This window comes from Alligator sinensis, unplaced genomic scaffold, assembly GCF_000455745.1.
Source record: "Alligator sinensis unplaced genomic scaffold, ASM45574v1 scaffold357_1, whole genome shotgun sequence".
In the NCBI taxonomy this organism is placed as follows: domain Eukaryota; kingdom Metazoa; phylum Chordata; order Crocodylia; family Alligatoridae; genus Alligator; species Alligator sinensis.
The window spans coordinates 2,840,627-2,857,163 of record NW_005841942.1 but is presented as its reverse complement, the minus strand read 5'-3'; the positions used below and the strand labels follow the sequence as shown (position 1 = coordinate 2,857,163).

At 45.2% G+C, this 16,537-nt stretch overlaps 1 protein-coding gene across 5 annotated transcripts in view; it reads right to left on the bottom strand.

Moving 5' to 3' along the window:
* Positions 1 to 16,531, bottom strand: part of MAP3K7 (mitogen-activated protein kinase kinase kinase 7) — a 65,926-nt gene extending 49,395 nt beyond the window's left edge. For all 5 annotated transcript variants that reach the window (XM_014518197.2, XM_014518198.2, XM_025199379.1 and 2 more), the window contains exon 1: positions 16,476 to 16,531. In XM_014518197.2, coding sequence (XP_014373683.1) covers positions 16,476 to 16,490 — 15 coding nt within the window. In that variant the 5' untranslated portion in view covers positions 16,491 to 16,531. The remainder of the gene's footprint in view (positions 1 to 16,475) is intronic.
* Between the last annotated feature and the right edge of the window lie 6 nt (positions 16,532 to 16,537).

The following is a 16,537-nucleotide window of genomic DNA, read 5'->3' as shown; positions in this document are numbered from 1 at the left end:
GGGTGAATGTGTATGGTGGGGGGGGGGCGTGGGACTTGTCCTATGAACACACACACACACACACTCTCTCTCCCTCCCTGCACACACACACACACACACACACACACACATGTGTACACACATAGACACAGACAGTCTCTCTCTCCCCCTCATCGCTTTCTGTCTCTCTCCCTCTGCCTCATTGGGCATGTGCGCATACACACTCACACTCCAGCTGCTGGCCCAGGGGTACCATGTGGGCCGTGTGCTCCCAGTCCAATCATGCAGCTGGGGGCCAGGTAGTGCTGGAGCAGTCGGCCAGCATGCAGGGAAGCAGTGAAAGCTGTAGTAGGCAGAGGCTTCCGGTGCAGGGCTGGGAGGGGACTGGAGGTGGGGGAGAGTAGGGCGGGGCCAGCCTTCCTGCTGGGTCCTGCCGGCTTCCCCTGGGTCCTACTGCCCCGGCTCCTGTCATCTTTGACAGGCAGCCAGGAGAGATGAATATAAATTTTCTAAAATTTTTAGGGGCCCCGTGGGCTAGATAGAATGGCCTGGTGAACTGTATTTTGCCCGCCCCTGGCCTATAATCTCTGCAGAGACATATCCACAGTTTGAGAACTGAAACTAAGCATTACCGAAATGCTTAGTGGGATTTTCTAGACTGATCACCGAGTCCCATTGGGTAGAGTGGTTTTTCTTTAATCTTTACTAATCTATAGGGGAGTCTTTGGGAACTTTATAAGATTGGGCCCCTAATATAGTCCATGGCCTGTTGTGACCTATTTATAAAATTTCTTAAAAGGTTACATGAATATATTGTCACAAACAGTATATAATTAGAAATTATAATCCCTGTTCCATGATGGTATCTTTCAGCTTTAACACATCTTAAATTAAAACTACATAGTTTTTTTTTAAAGTATCTTAAAATAAAAAAAATACCATTAAATAAATAAAAATCTGATTTAAATAATCAAGCCGATATTTTCTTTTTAAAACATCGTTGATTTTTATCCACCCTGTTTACATGCCTACCACATGTACCTCTCCCCCAAAAATCTGTCCTCCAAATGTGGGGCTTGCTTAAGCAGGAGCAGTACATGCTGCACGCAAGAAAATGTGGTAGACCTTGCTCTGGGCACTGAGGACCAGTAATTTTAGGTTCCATCAGACTGACAAGTGGAACAAGTTCCAAAGCTGAATTCTCCACCCATAGCCTTTCATGTTTAAAGCTAGAGCCTGTTAAATTAGCACCTTAACTACGACAGAACATACTGATCTAGGCCAAAACACTATGTAGATTTTTCCCTCCATGTATTTAAATAGCGACTATAAGCAGTTGTAACCTTTGAGATAAGTTATTTAAAAACTGTCTTTTAAAAAAGATGTTTTATCCATTTATTATTATATATAAAAATTAGCTGGAATCCAAAAAAAATGGTAATAAACTGTCAACTCAGCCTGTGATACAGACACTTCCTGGAATGTGGGAGTTACTAAATGTTAACCGGCCCCTAAAAAAGCATTGTATGTTTAGAGCACACAAGAAAATCAAGGAAATGGCTGTCATTTTAGGAAGACACAACGCGATATTTTGGAGCCATTCAATTGTGATCACAAAACTTTCTATTTGAACAGAAAATTCCATCATATAAAGGACCGCAACTTAGATATCGAAACAGTAAGCAGTAAGTATAGCATGAAGGTGTGTAGGACTGAACCATGTGGTGCTCTGTTTCTCAGTGTGAGCTTAGAAGCAAGATTCATTTAGCAATACCATATTGCACACCTTGGGATGTAGTATGCACCTTTTTTTGGAAAGGCAGAATGAAGGAAAAAAGATCTTTCCTTAAGTAATTGAGTAGCAGCAGCCAGGAAGCGAAGACTGGTTATTGTTCTACACCCTGTGGATTGCAGATTTTATGTTTTCTTATATATAGCATACTCCATATATAGAAGGCATTTAAATTTTGAAGAGGAGCCTCGAGGGAGATAAAAAAGATCTTTTAAGAGAGGTGAGTGGCAGCACCTAGGGAACTGAGTCTGCTGTCAGCCATGAATGACAGATGGGGCCCACAAACCGACCCAGTGTGTAAGTTCCAGGATCATGCACTGAGTGTGACCCCATGTGCTGGCTCTGGAGCCACATGCCAGGTAGGACCCAGTGCACTGGGTCCAGGGCCTCTTGCTGGCTCTAGTTGGGCCTGGCACACCAGGTCCACGGCTTTGTACCTGCCTGGACCCCATATATCAGGTCCAACCACAGACCAACCCTTTATTATGCCCTGCCAGGCTATTCTATCCAGCTTGTAGGGCCCCTAAAAAATGTAGAAAATTTATATTTATCTGCTCCTGGCTGCTAGTCAAAGATGCCAGGGGCAGTTGGACCCAGGGGTAGCTGGCAGGACCCAACAGGAAAGCTGGCCTGGCTCTACCTCACCTCCGGTCTCCCCCACCGGAAGCCTCTGCCTGCTGCAGCTTTCAATGCTTCCTTGCACACCAGCTGGACGCTCCAGCACCACATGGCCCCTGGCTCCATCACCAGACCACAGGAGCACATGGCCCGCACCAGTATCCCAGGGCCAGCAGGGGGAGAGATGGAGAGCAATAAGGGAGGGATAGACTGTGTCTGTGTGTGCAGGGAAGGAAGGGGGGGGGAAGAGAGAGTGTGTGTGTATGTTTGCTTGTGTGTGTTCATAGACAACCCCCACAAACCCCATACCCACCCACACCCCACATATCCACACACCCACATGCTCCCTCACCCCACCCTCACCCCCACAAAACCCCCACGCACACATCCATGCACTCCCCCACCCCCCACATACCTACACACTTATAGCCTCCCACAAACCTATACCCACCCCGCCATGCCCTCCACCCCTGCACAGTATACAAGTGTAGGACTTCCTTTTAAGCTATTGTGCAATCACCTCTATGTACACTACACAAACATGTAAATCCGGACAAAAAATATTTTTTGGAATCAAATGATGTTGTAGTTGTTTGATTTTTAGAATATAATTTGGTATTTTTCTGGTTTAGAGATGACAAAACTCCTTGCTGAAAGGAGTATTTCCGGGGGCAAGGAGAGGGACTTCTGGTGGCAAAGGTTAAGGAGCAGGACTTCTACTCACAAGATGGTGACCAGGGGGCGGGGCACCTGTCAAGGAGCAGGGCTACCCATGCGGCCCAACAGCTTGCCAAAACTCAATAAGCGGCCCTCTGCCCGAATAATTGCCTGCTCCTGTTATACACAGACAAAGTACTTTAGGTAGATGTGATATCTTTTATTAGACCAACTAAGTAGTTGGAAAAATTGTTCTTTATAAGCTTTTGGGCACAAATACACCCCTTCTTCAGGCACAGAGAGAGTTTGTGGTCTCCAGAGATAACATCCTTGTTAACAGCAGTATATGGAGATGAGAGAGAACAGATCCGACTACTCACCCATCAGTCCTACTGTCTCTGAAAGTTTGTGTACACACAGTCAAGCCCTTACCTTTCTCTAAAAGTGCAAAGTTTCAAGAAGGATAAAGGATATTAAGCAATAAGATTCACTTTTTGTAGGAAAAAAAAGTGATTAAATTGAGGTTTCCTGACCAGTGATTTAAATCAATTTGATTTAAATTAAATCCATACTGCATGCAAGTACAGTATTTCTTTTTACTGTCACTTCTCAGCATGCAGTAGAGTGGGAAGGAGGAAAGTGGTAGCTAAGGATGGTGTTCCCCAGTGGAACAGCCTTTGAATCATTCCGTCTCTGACAGAGAAGTTACAAACATAGTTACACATTATGTATATAAATCCTGAACCTTATGAAAGGGTAAATTTCATTTTTATTTCTGGTCCTATTGCAGTAATGCCTAAAGGCCCAATCATACCACTTTTTCACAAAACTTCAGCCACATGCAGCACGCAAGGTGAAGAGTGCTTAACAAATGAAGCTCTTCAATCAATGCTGGCTTTATTTACTCCACAAAGAATTGATTATTTCCTCATAAAAACCTGCCTTACATTCATCAACATAACACTGAGCACTGCATAACCATAGTGAAATTTATCTTTCCACTACTCTTTTGGGTAAGGAACATCATCATCCTCCATGTTTTAGATGGGAAATTGTGGCAGAGAGTCCTTGCACTGATGATTTAACTCAGGGCTGTCAAACTTCTGGATGGTGGGGGCCATGCGGCGCACAGACCCCTGGTGTTTTCCTCCCATGTGTGCAGACTAGCTCCCCACAATAAGAGCACAGCCTGGACAGTTCAGTTCTGTTTTGCTGCATGTGCAGTGCAAGCAGCGCAGACACACTCACTTCTGCACACACAGGGCTCCTCTCACATAGTTTCCCTCTGCAGCACTGCCCCTCCACCTGGAGCAGTGGGGACACTGGTAGCCAGGCAGGAGCCTGGGGACACTGGTAGCCAGGCAGGAGCCTGGGGACTACATGTTAATCCCTAGGGGGCTTTGCATGGCCTTCAGGCTTCCAGTTGGACAGCCCTGATTTAACTAAATGTGTTAAGAAATGGAGGAATGTGGATCTGGCAAACTACAGGCCCATCAGCCTGACCTGTATCACGGGGAAGGTCTTAGAAAAGATTAGCAAAGAGGCCATTCTTAACAGACTGGCCAATGGCAACATCCTGAGGGATAGCCAGCACGGGGTTGTTGCAGGTAGGTCTTGCTTGACCAAGCTTATTTCCTTTTACGACTAGGTGACCTATCACCTAGAAAAGGGAGAAGAGACTGATGTTGTATATCTTGACATAAAAAAAGCCTTCCATCTGGTATCCCATGATCACCTCTTAGCAAAACTGGCTAACTGCGGCCTTGGCCTCACCACGATCAGCTGGCTGGGGAATCAGCTCCGTGGTCGGACCCAGAGGGTGGTGGTTGATGGAAGTCAATCATCATGGTGTGCTGTGACCAGTGGGGTCCCTCCAGGCTCTGTCCTTGGGCCTATACTATTCAACATCTTCATTAATGATATGGACATTGGTATCAGAAGCGGACTGGCCAAGTTCGCCGACGACACCAAACTCTGGGGTAAAGTGTTCAGACCTGAGGACAAGAGGGTGATCCAGGCTGACCTTGATAGGCTCAGGAAATGGGTGGATGAGATCCAAATGGTGTTTAACACTGAAAAATGCAAGCTTCTCCACCTTGGGAGGAAAAACCTGCAGCACTGTCAAGCCTATAAGCATGCTATACTGGCTAGAGAGACTTGGGCGCCATGATTAACCACAAGATGAACGTGAACCTTCAATGTGATGCTGTGGCAAGTAAAGCGAGCAAAACGCTGGCTTGCATCCATAGATGCTTCTCAGGCAAATCCCAGGACGTCATTCTCCCATTGTACTCAGTCTTGGTGAGGCCGCAGCTGGAGTACTGTATCCAGTTTTAGGCTCCACAATTCAAAAAGGATGTGGAGAGGCTTGAGAGGGTGCAGAGGAGAACCAAGTGCATGATCAGAGGTCAGGAAAACAGACCTTATGGTGAGAGGCTGAGAGCCATGGGACTCTTCAGCCTGGAAAAGCCCAGGCTCGGGGGCGATCTGATGGCCACCTATATTTTTATCAGGGGTGCTTACCAGGATCTGGGGGAACATCTGTTCACCAGAGCACCCCAAGGGATGATAAGGTTGAACGGTCACAAACTACTCCATGACTGTTTCAGGCTGGACATAAGGAAGAACTTCTTTACTGTCCGAGCCCCCAAGGTTTGGAATAGACTGCCGCCGTAGGTGGTTCAAGCGCCTACTTTGAATGCCTTAAACATCCAAATGCCTTTTGATCTTGCTGGGATCCTATGATCCCTGCTGACTTCCTGCCCCTGGGGCAGGGGGCTGGACTTGATGATCTTCCGTGGTCCCTTCCAGCCCTAATGTCTATGAAATCTATGAAGTTTTTAAAGATGTTCCTGCTACAGGCAACCCCTGCTTAGCGCTTTTAATTGGTATTGGAAAAACTGACCGCTAAGTGAAACAACGTTAAGCGAAACCCATTTTCCCATAGGGTTTAATGTAAATAAATATAATTGGTTCCTGTGCTTCTTCTGGCCCTGGCCCTAGCCCTGGAACTCCCGGCATGGCACTCCCGTGCCCTGGAACTCCCGGCCCACGGCGTGGGCTCCACCAGGGTAGGCACCGGCTTCTCCTGGCCTCATCGTTCTGCCACTGTGATGGCCCCTGCCAGCCTGCACCCACTGGCCACCAGTGCACCTGTGCGCTGTCCCAACCGGGGACCTGCCCGCCCAGGGATTAACAGCGAGCAGTGGGGCTCCGGTGGATGAGTGTGTGACCGGAACAGAATGGGTCATGGACTGCAGCCAAGGAACGGGGGGCGCTCCACTATGGCCTGGGGTGGGGGAAACTACACACCTTGAATGCTGGCTCACATCAGTCCATGCCCTGCGCTCCTGCTGGCCCTGGCCTCAGGCCCCGCACTCCTGCCACCCTTGACCCTGAGCAGCAGACCAGGCCCCGCTCTCACGCCCCCCCCGCTGCCCCTTCTTGCCACCACCGCCGTTCCTCCCTGCCTGCTGGGCCACCCCGCCCCCCCCCCCCCCCCCCCCGCGCCCCCTTCTTCCCCCCACCGCCGTTCCTCCCTGCCTGCTGGCCACTCCAGCATCACATGCCGGAGTGGACCCCAGGCTTAGGCCCCATTGGTCCAGGCCCCATGGTTACACTGCCCAGCCCCCTGCCCGCCTCTTCTCTCTGCTGCTTCTCTCTATCCGCTCCTGCCACCCCACCCTGGGCCCCGCTGGCTGCCACTCACCGCTTCATTTGACGTGGCTACCACTGCCGCCGCCACTGCTTCTCCCCATCCCCCCCGTGCTGAGCATTATAACGAAACCGCTAAGCGCTAAGCGAACCAGGTAGGTATTTTTAATGAGTGCTATAGTGCAACCGCAGTAAGCGAAACTGTGTTAAGCGGGGGTTGCCTGTACTTCACAATTACTGGAAAGCAAGAGCTTGTACACGGGGAATTTGAGAAGAGTAGCTAGCATGCAGTAGATTCACCGTCTGGCTTACTTTTGTGGTTACTTTCCCAGAGATAAGCTCTTGCTGCATGTGAAGTGTCCAAACAGGAAATGAGTGCAGAGTAGACACTGTCCTACAAATTGACACTCTATAGCTGTTGCAGAAACTTTATCCCAGAAGCAAGCCCTACAAGATGTCTACACAAAGATGTTTTTAAAGCAAGCGTATGTTAAAAAAAAAACAAACCCAACAAAACATCTATTTAGATAGACCAGAAAAATTGACGCCAAAAATTAAAAATGCCAGCTAATTCTTAGGTTTTTGTTTCTAAGTTCCTAACTTGATACAATTAAGACAATTTCCCACCCCCACCCCACCACACACAGCAGCTGCTACCAATTGCAACTAGAAGGATGAGAAATATTCTGGGTTACTCAAGGCTAACTGCTACATGATTCACGCTAGGAACCCAAAATGCCAAGTTGCAAAGCATGTTTTCCAGACCTCAACTCTTTCTTATTGCTCTTTTCTGACCCATTTTTACACTTTTTAATGTTTTTAGAATGTAGGAACTATAACTCCACTTAACGTCTTTCATTGGGACTGTGCTCTGAGGTAACATCATCTCCATGCTTCTGCTCTATATTTCTTTTTCACATATGCACATGCAAAAAATGTATTAGCGTTTTTAGCTGCAGCACTACTCTGCTTTCCAGGAAATAATCCTATTTCCTGTAAATATGACCTTTCTTTCCATCCTCAGGTATACTGCCTTATATTTGGCTATATTAATATGCATGCTGTTTGATTACAGGTGAATTCTATTCAATACAGATTTCTCAATAAACTATTATTTTGAATTACTATTGTTGTTATTCACCAATTCATCAGTATTTGCAGACATGCAAGCTTTCAAGCATGTTTTTATATTACTGTCACTGATAAAAACATTAAGTAGCATTAGGTGGAGAACCAATTCCTGTGGGAACCCACTAAAAAAAAAAATAAACTCTTGATCTTCTGTTTTCTTATTTAGTTATGCTTTGATGTTTATAAATTAGCCAGGGTTTAATCTACCTAATACATGCTATAGTGGTTTTCCATTAGCCTAAATTTTTTAATGAGGAGAATGTCATGCAGTGCTAAAGTCATGAGACTAAGTGAACACAAAGTGATCGTATTTTTCATGCGTTTGTAAACACCTAGCAATGGGCCTCCTGGGTGCTTCATATAAGTAACTAATTTATTTATCAACTGAAGTTTCCAACTATCCTACCTGTAACTTATGTGATATTTAGCAGTGATAATGGTTACGTATATTTGTCTAACTTTTATCTTATGACAAGAGGTAGGAGTAAAAATATTATGCAAGGTATCAATTCTTTTCCAACAATGGTAATGTATTACAACACACTAAATACATTAGATTATATATAGCTTGAAGAGCACTGTGTGTTAGTTTAACCATACAGTGAAAAAGACAGTGTGAAATATTAAGCAACACCTTTGTAAATGGATCATATGACCGAAGCAAAAAGATACTGCATCCAGCAAACTGCAGGTGCACTTCAGATAGAAAGAATGTAATTACTGAATCTACCCCTGAAGCATCATGGGTATGACAGTAAACTGCATCCAACTGGAGGGCCTGGTGGCAATGTGGTGGGGCTACTCATGGTGGGGTAGCGCTTATAAAATACCAATATTGCAACCTCCAGAGTAAGGCGAGTATAGGGTGCCTCAAGACCCTAGTCCCTACTGACTTGTGGATACTCCTTGGTTGGAGAAAAGCTAAAGGGACATCACCCTGACAGAAATGTGCCTTTGCTAAGGTGTTAGGCAGTCAGCAGTTCTTATCTGTTGCCCTCTGGAAGAAACCATGACCACTGAGACATTGAATATCTGGACTGTCTGGACTTTGGATTCTGTCTCAATGGTCTAAAAGGGAGGTGGTATATCCTGGGTAGCCTCCACTCCTCCATACTCTTGCTTAGACATGCATGTCAAACGTCTTGGTGACTGGACTGCTTATACATACACCATGAGGCAGAGGACTGATGGTTACCTAATACTCCTGAACCAATTTAAGCAAGATTTTTATAACGCAAGTGGTTCCAGTGATTTAAAAAGGACTACTCATTTGTATAAAGTAAAGATTGTATGCAAATCTTTACGGGAATCAAGGCTTTAGAAAATGGTTAGGATTCTGTGTAAAATCCCTATATTTATGAAAAGTGAAAGACAAACATCAATCTACATAAGATGGCAGGATCTCAGGTTGGTAAAATGGTACTATTTAATAATTATATCAGTAAAAGACCACGATAAAATGAAGGGGGAAAACAATACTAATAAAAATCAACTACAAAGCTTCCCTACATGGCAAGGCCCAACTTCAGGTTTCTGTTGCAAAAAATGATATCACGAATATATGGGAGATGCTTTCCCTTCAGTTACTTCCCTGCTTCAAAAGAGCAAAGCAAGTACAAAAATCCATTAGAGAGATGCTCACACGTCATGCATGTAACTAACTAGCTGAATGGACAGTGATTGACTAGTGTGATGGGGCACCCTGGGGTGCTGCTGCAGGAAATGTGAGGAGATAAGCAGATAAAGGCAGGCTCAGGCTCTCCTTGCCTAGCTGCTCCCCTGACCCTACTGCCTGCCCCTCTGCAAGGAGGTAAATCTTGTAATGAATTAGTTATGGAGAGCCACTCAATCTGCAAAAGTTATGGAGGGATGTCTCCAGTCTAAAAAGGTTGAGAACTGCTGGTTTAATGGCTGTAAGGGAATGCAAAATCTAGGGCCAAGTCACTAGACAAAATTATATTCAGCTGTTCTCAGTGTTTTAAATGTAGATGTATACATTACATATTGAGTTCTCCTAGTGGTTTGGAATCTTAAAATAGGACTTTTAAAGAAATATATTTAGAAAGTTTATCGCTTCATCTTAAAAAGGAGACTCCCACAAAGTGTCTTTCTTGCTACTTTTTAAGTAAACTGTTAAAATTAAAATATTACAATACTTCAGGAAAAATGTGGAAGCTAGCTTTCAAATGCTACATGCCTTAAGGCAGTTTAGACGTCATTTTTGAGTGTGAAGAAGTGTAATATAGCATACATAATACTATTCTTTTAGATTTTTGCATAGAAAGGTGGCTAACTTTTTACAATCTGGCTGCCAAGGAGTACTTGACATAAAAGCAAATTGTGTACATTCTGCCCTGCTCAAACCAAGGGACAGCAACCATTTAGTACTATGTCTGAATCAATGCTAGTGCAAGCTTACAGCAAAAGCAAATTGCTATGGAAAACAACAGAAAAAAGTGAAAAGGAACAATAATCCAAAACCAATGTGTTAACAAAAAGAAAATGTATTTTGAATATCATGTCTTAATTGATGTTTCTTTCCCTCTGTGTGTTATACCAGGGCTGTTTTGAGTGTCTCTGGCCACATACCAACCATGTAGGTTGCTTACTTCCCAGGTTGCATGTCATGTGGGCCATGTCCCCGCCACAACATCCCAGCGCCCCTGTGCTCTGCACGCCACATCATAAGGATCCCTCCTGTTGTGCTGCTCAGCAAGTGCCTTGCTGTAGTGTGTGGTCCACACTGCATTGCACCAGGTCCCTGTGGCCCTTTGAGCCACCTGGCAGTGGGCTCCTGCAGATCGGTCCCTAAAAGCAAGGCCAAGCAGTGGAAGCTGGAGAGTGAGGGGGAGCTCTGAGACTCTGGTGGTATCAGCTGCTAGAGTCATGAGCGCAGAGGCTCCCAGACTAGCTAAAATAAAACTCAGTATATTCATTCTGTTATCCAATAAAACTTGGCCAAACCAAACAAAGCACACACATAGATCTCACAATTTTTAGCATGAACTTGGGACCTGTAACTATTCCAGAACTTCAATATCTATTAATAAACTAGTGGCAGAGTGGCACTGCTCTCTGTTGACAAGACTGCCTTGATAATACCGGAGCAAAGCTATGATTATATAAGCATTTCTGAGGGGTCTTCAGGCAAGCTTTGTTAATGCTTTCTTTTCAGACACCTGAACTGAGGTCTGCACACTATCATAACATTTGATCATTTCACCTGCCTTATAGAGGCTGTCTCTTAGGATTCTTTAAGATTCTTGTGCATACAGTACAGACAGTTTTCTTCTAGTGCACAGAAGAATGTCCTTAATTACAGCAAACTCCAGTGACTCCCAACCAGGGTGGCACAGCACCCACCAGGGGTGTCTCGAGATCATTTCAAGGGTGTCCTGGCGTACCAAGCAATGTTAGGACTATTAGGTCTTTGCTGAGGCCTCTGTCCAGGCACCACTGGTGCACATACTTTTGGTTCACTATGACCTGCCTGTGCAGGTGTTAGTGTGCATATTCATGTGCATACACAAGACAGTGCCAAGATTTGACTATCTAATCTGAGGAAAACTCTAGTTATACCAATTTTCTATTAGTGTAATGGTGGTGTAATTCTTGTTGATAAGACTTCACAACATTACTGTGAAGATATTCATGTAACATTTTACTTGTTGAAACGAATAACTGTGATATATTACGTGCATTATACATACTTGCTTCTATATGCCATAACTTTGATTTAATTTCTAAATCCCCCATGAATTTTATATTCCTTGTGGGGTAAGAACCAGATAAAAATCAGTTATCTACTGCTTGGTTACTTGGTACCACTGACCATGGGCAACATACAATTCCAGTTTACATCAAATGCAGAAGTATTTCCAATTTCTCTACATGTGAATGAGGCAGAGGAAGAGGAATGTGTATATTGTAGCAGGAGAAAAGTAAAATCATGATTTGTTTGTTTATAGAAAGGAAAAAGGAAATCCTACTGGAAGAGAGATTAAGCCAAAGTTATCATCTACAGGATTCCGGTACGTGTCAGTGTAGACGTTTAAGTAACCATGACTTTTTGAACAGAGCAGAAGATACCATAGAGATTTCCTCTCCACCTAAGTTTATAAACACTACGATTGTTTAGACTCACTTAATTTTTCTCCCCATACAAACTGTCAGTGTTTAGCAAATTATTTTTTTTACAGTTGAGATGCTAATTAACTGCTACATAAAACTAAATTCACTCCCTTATAGTTATTATGTTTAGTAGAAGAGGTTAAGATCTTATTACACCTGAAGGAACAAGCACAGGAATTATAAGCACGAAGACAGAAAGAACCCTATCAGATCCAAAGTCTGTTAGGTTCAGATTTTGCTAGTTGCTTTGTATATGTAAATCCCATTGAAGGTAGTGGGAAGGTCTGTCTGTGATGCCCTTTAGGATCCAACCTCCTCTGGAATGGAAATGACCAGGATGTAACCAGGTTAAGCAAGGATGACATCAGAACAGCCATGGCTCTTCAGACCTCTATAATGCCTAGAATAAAGCTGTATCATGTGACCATGGACAGACTACACTATGGATCCATGCTGTCTAAGCACAATTATTTGCATGTTTCCCATATGGAACAATGTTATTTCAACAAAGGCTTCGCACAAGTAGAGCAGAGGGGGTCTACCTTCATGGAACACCTTGAAGTATCAGGGCCTTAGCAAGCATGATGCTACAACAAACCTTTCAGCAAAGTATCTAGTTCACTCTACGTCACCAGAAAATCCAAACTGGTCTCAAATACACCATCAGGAACCTCTCTATCAGTTACTTTCCAACATCAAAGGAATTCAAGGTAATTCCTTTACAACTAAGCTCCCAACATAACAGTTTGAGGAAAAATGTTTTCCACTAACCTAAATAGAAAAATAAATGTCACTTCCTGCATAATCAGATAACAAAGATGCAGTACAGATCACAAATGCAATATTCATATAAGTACCACAGACACTGAATTGTAGTTTCACTTTAATCGAGAGAGGCCCATTTCATGAATGTATACCCGTATAGAATACAATAGCCCTAAGAGGCAAAGATAACATGTAGCACCTAAATACCCTGATAACAACAGTATTAGGAAGAGAAGCGGAGAAAAGAACAAGAACACCCAAAGTTAAACGTTCAATAGGTGCATTAAATGGAGCTGAACAATCCTCCTCCATTCCCCTGTGATAAAGTCTAACTGAAATCCAGCTGTATTAGCTTCTGTTAAAGTTCCCCTAAAGCAGTGATCCCGTAAACCAGGGTGCTGTGTCATGCCACCAGATCCTTTTAAAGGTGCCACAAGTTGTCATGCAGTATTAGGTATGCAGATACCTGCATGATTCATAAGATAAAAGGCAGGGTAAATGTCTACCTTATAAACTCATTAATCATATACATGGCATATACATATGATTTTCACCTTATGGAATCATTCATCATATGGTATAATATGTATGTATAGCATATATACACATACATATAATATGTGTGTACAGCATATGCATGGTTGACTATAATGCCAAATGCATGTGTACACTATACATTATACCGGGCGTCAGCAATGTTTTTGGGCAGAGTGCGACCCACGACCTTGACTTTTAAGATGCTGGCGCACCGAGGCGGATGGTGGGGGAGCCACGAGGGGCCCAATCCTTATTGTGGGAGTGCAGCCCTGGCCCCTTCCCTGCCGTTCGCCCCGAGGCACGAGTGAGAAGCAAAACGTCTTCAAATACCACACTCTGGCACCCGTGCTAGGGGTTGCCTAGCCCTGTATTATACTACAGTAAAATCTTTGTTATCCGGCACTTAAGTAACCAGAAATTCTATTAACCGGAATTTCCGGCCGGCTGGCTGGCCATGGGGGTGGCAGCAGGGAAGCTCGCATGCAGTAGCCACTGCTGCCACTGACCACCCTATGCTGCCACCGCTCCACGTGCAGCTGCTGCTACAACCTTCCTTCCAAGCCTTCACGTTATCTGAAAACCCCTGCCTGGTTATTTCAGATAACCAGAATTTTTACATAACCAACAATCCCTTTACCCTGGAGATGCCAGATAACAAAGATTTTACTGTATATATTACCTATGCATGATATGTATGTATAGCATATGATTAATGACCCTATAGGATGAAAAGCTTATCTGTTTACTATATATTATGCTATTAATGTATCCATACTATATATTATATTATACATGTACATTAGGAATGTGAAAGGTTAAATGTTTAAACGATAAGTATACTTATACTGGTAATGCATTACCAGTTAATGTTTAGCACAGGGTGCAGTCTACCAGGGAAGGGAAGTAGCGCAGTGCCTCAGAAACAGGAAGGTGGCAGGGCAGGGAGGAGGGAGGAATGAGGGGGGGACTACCCATACCTAGTCTCCTCCTTTCCAGTGCACTGGCATGAAAGCCCCTCACCTGCTGCTGCCACCCATGGCTTGATGTAGTCTGGCAGGGCTTGCCACAGACCACTCCTCCCCTGCATCAGAGGTCCCAGGGAGCAGCTCCCAGCAGCACCTGTATCTGAGTGGGATTGTGCACAGCCTCTGACTCCCCATGGTGCTCTGGGCAGGCGATTGTGGCCCCTTCCCTGCAGTGGGATGGGACAGGCACCAGCCTGGGGTCCACATGCCCTGGCGGGGACTAGCTATGTAATATTGCTTAAACATTTAATCAATATAATTAAAGGAGATTAAATGGATAATGTTTATCCCTACTAGGAGGTTTAAAGTCAGGGAGGTTTATCTACCTAAGCACCAGAGATCATTAGGATTTCCACACCCCTTGTTCCCCCACTCCGTTCCCCACGTATTCCATGGTCCTTGAACAAAAACGGTCACTCCCTGTTTGTAGCCAGTTTATGAAATAACAGCACGAAACAAGAAGCTGCAGTATTTGGGGTTAAGAATACCACCAGGACTACACATCTTAGTCACGAAGACTCTCCAAGTAAGGTTCCGTCGAGTCTGACAAAAGCAGCATCAGGCTTGGTACAAAATAGGGATACAAAGAGTTAAACGATTAATCGTTTAATGGATAAACCCAGTGATGGCAGGTTATAGCTTACTGTTTATCGTTTAGCAAATGGTCTGAGCCTGCCATGGCTTGGCAGGGAAGGGAGAAGCAGCGGGGAAGAGGGAAACCATGCAGGTCTCCAAAGGTATGGGAAGGTGACAGGGCAGGCAGGACAGAAGGTGGCAGGGCAGGAGGGAGAATGGAGGAAGGCCTAGTATCTACAGCTACGCTCTGCGGACCCCAATTGCAGCTGCTTGCAGCCTCCCCACTGTCTGCCACAAGCAGCCCAGGCTCTGGACAGGCCCCTGCTGCCTATCTAAGAGCCCGAGCTGCTTGCAGCAGGCAGCAAGGAGGTTGCAAGCCAGTGTACTGCGGTCCGTGGAGCTTAGCTATTAGGTACTAGTCCCCCCCTAACCCCCGCACCCCACTGCTGTCCACAAGCAGGCTGGGGGTTGCCATACCAAGTAATCGTGTAACTGTTGTAATTACAACAGGTTAAACGGATATTTTTTTTAATCAGTATTTACAGCCCAAATGCACATAATGTATGGTGTATGGTATATGCATGCTGTACACACTACCACAGGTTTCCTTTGCTTTATGCTGTACATGCATTCCTGGAAAACGGCACGTAACTTGATTACGCATACAATGTAACAGATAGGGATACGTTCCAAGACCTCGACTGTACTGACCCTCAGACCCATTTCTACCACTTTTACAAGACAACTGTGGTACTCACCAACAGCAGACAGTACACACAAGCACAGGGTGGTGGTGAATGTTACCCTAACAGGGATGGCAACTACAGAGACACCTGTCGCAGACAACGAGCGAAGAGCACTGATCCACATAAAAGACTATATTTTGGTGTGCGTCACTCCCACAATGCACTGCAAAGCAGCTGACTGCAGACTTCCATCACACCAATTACATAAGAGTGAATTTACCTTGCATATAATGAATTTTTGGTATAAAAAGGATCATCGTGTAAGAGCGAATTCGCACATACAGAACCTCCATAAAGCGAAGGAAACCTGTATACTCCATATAGCATATACTCACATATCTCACACACACAGATAGGGCAGCGGTTTTCAACCTGTGGTCCATGGACAACTGGCGGTCTACAGACTACGTCTAACAGGTTGGTGAATGAGCACTACGATCTATCAAAAGCGTCTGAATACCCCCACTTAAAACTGTGGGGCTCTGCACCTCCATTCAAAATGTTTTAGGGGTCCACAAGTGAAAAGAGGCTGAAAGCCAGGGCTCAGTGCATTGCCCATTGGTCTCCCTGGTTGAGAATCGCTCTTTTTGGAGAACTTGCGGGAATTTAATGAAGTCCACCCTATCCCCGGGAACAGGAGGGCTGTCCAGGGGCCTGGCACAGGCCTGTCTCACTTGGGGTGTCCTCCTCCTTTACTCCACTTCTCCCCCAGCCTCCCACCAGGGCATTTAGGCTGCACACCTTGCCACCTGCCTGCTCGGGCCCTCAGGCTCTCCCCAACCCGCTCCCTCTCGCCCAGAGGGGCGAAAGCAGGAGGCCGCCCCTTCCCCGCGGGCCCCGCACCCGGCCCGGCCCGGCCCGCACCTCCTCCACGGTCATCTCCTTGTAGTCGATCTCCTCGAAGTTGAGCACCGGGGGGGTCTCGA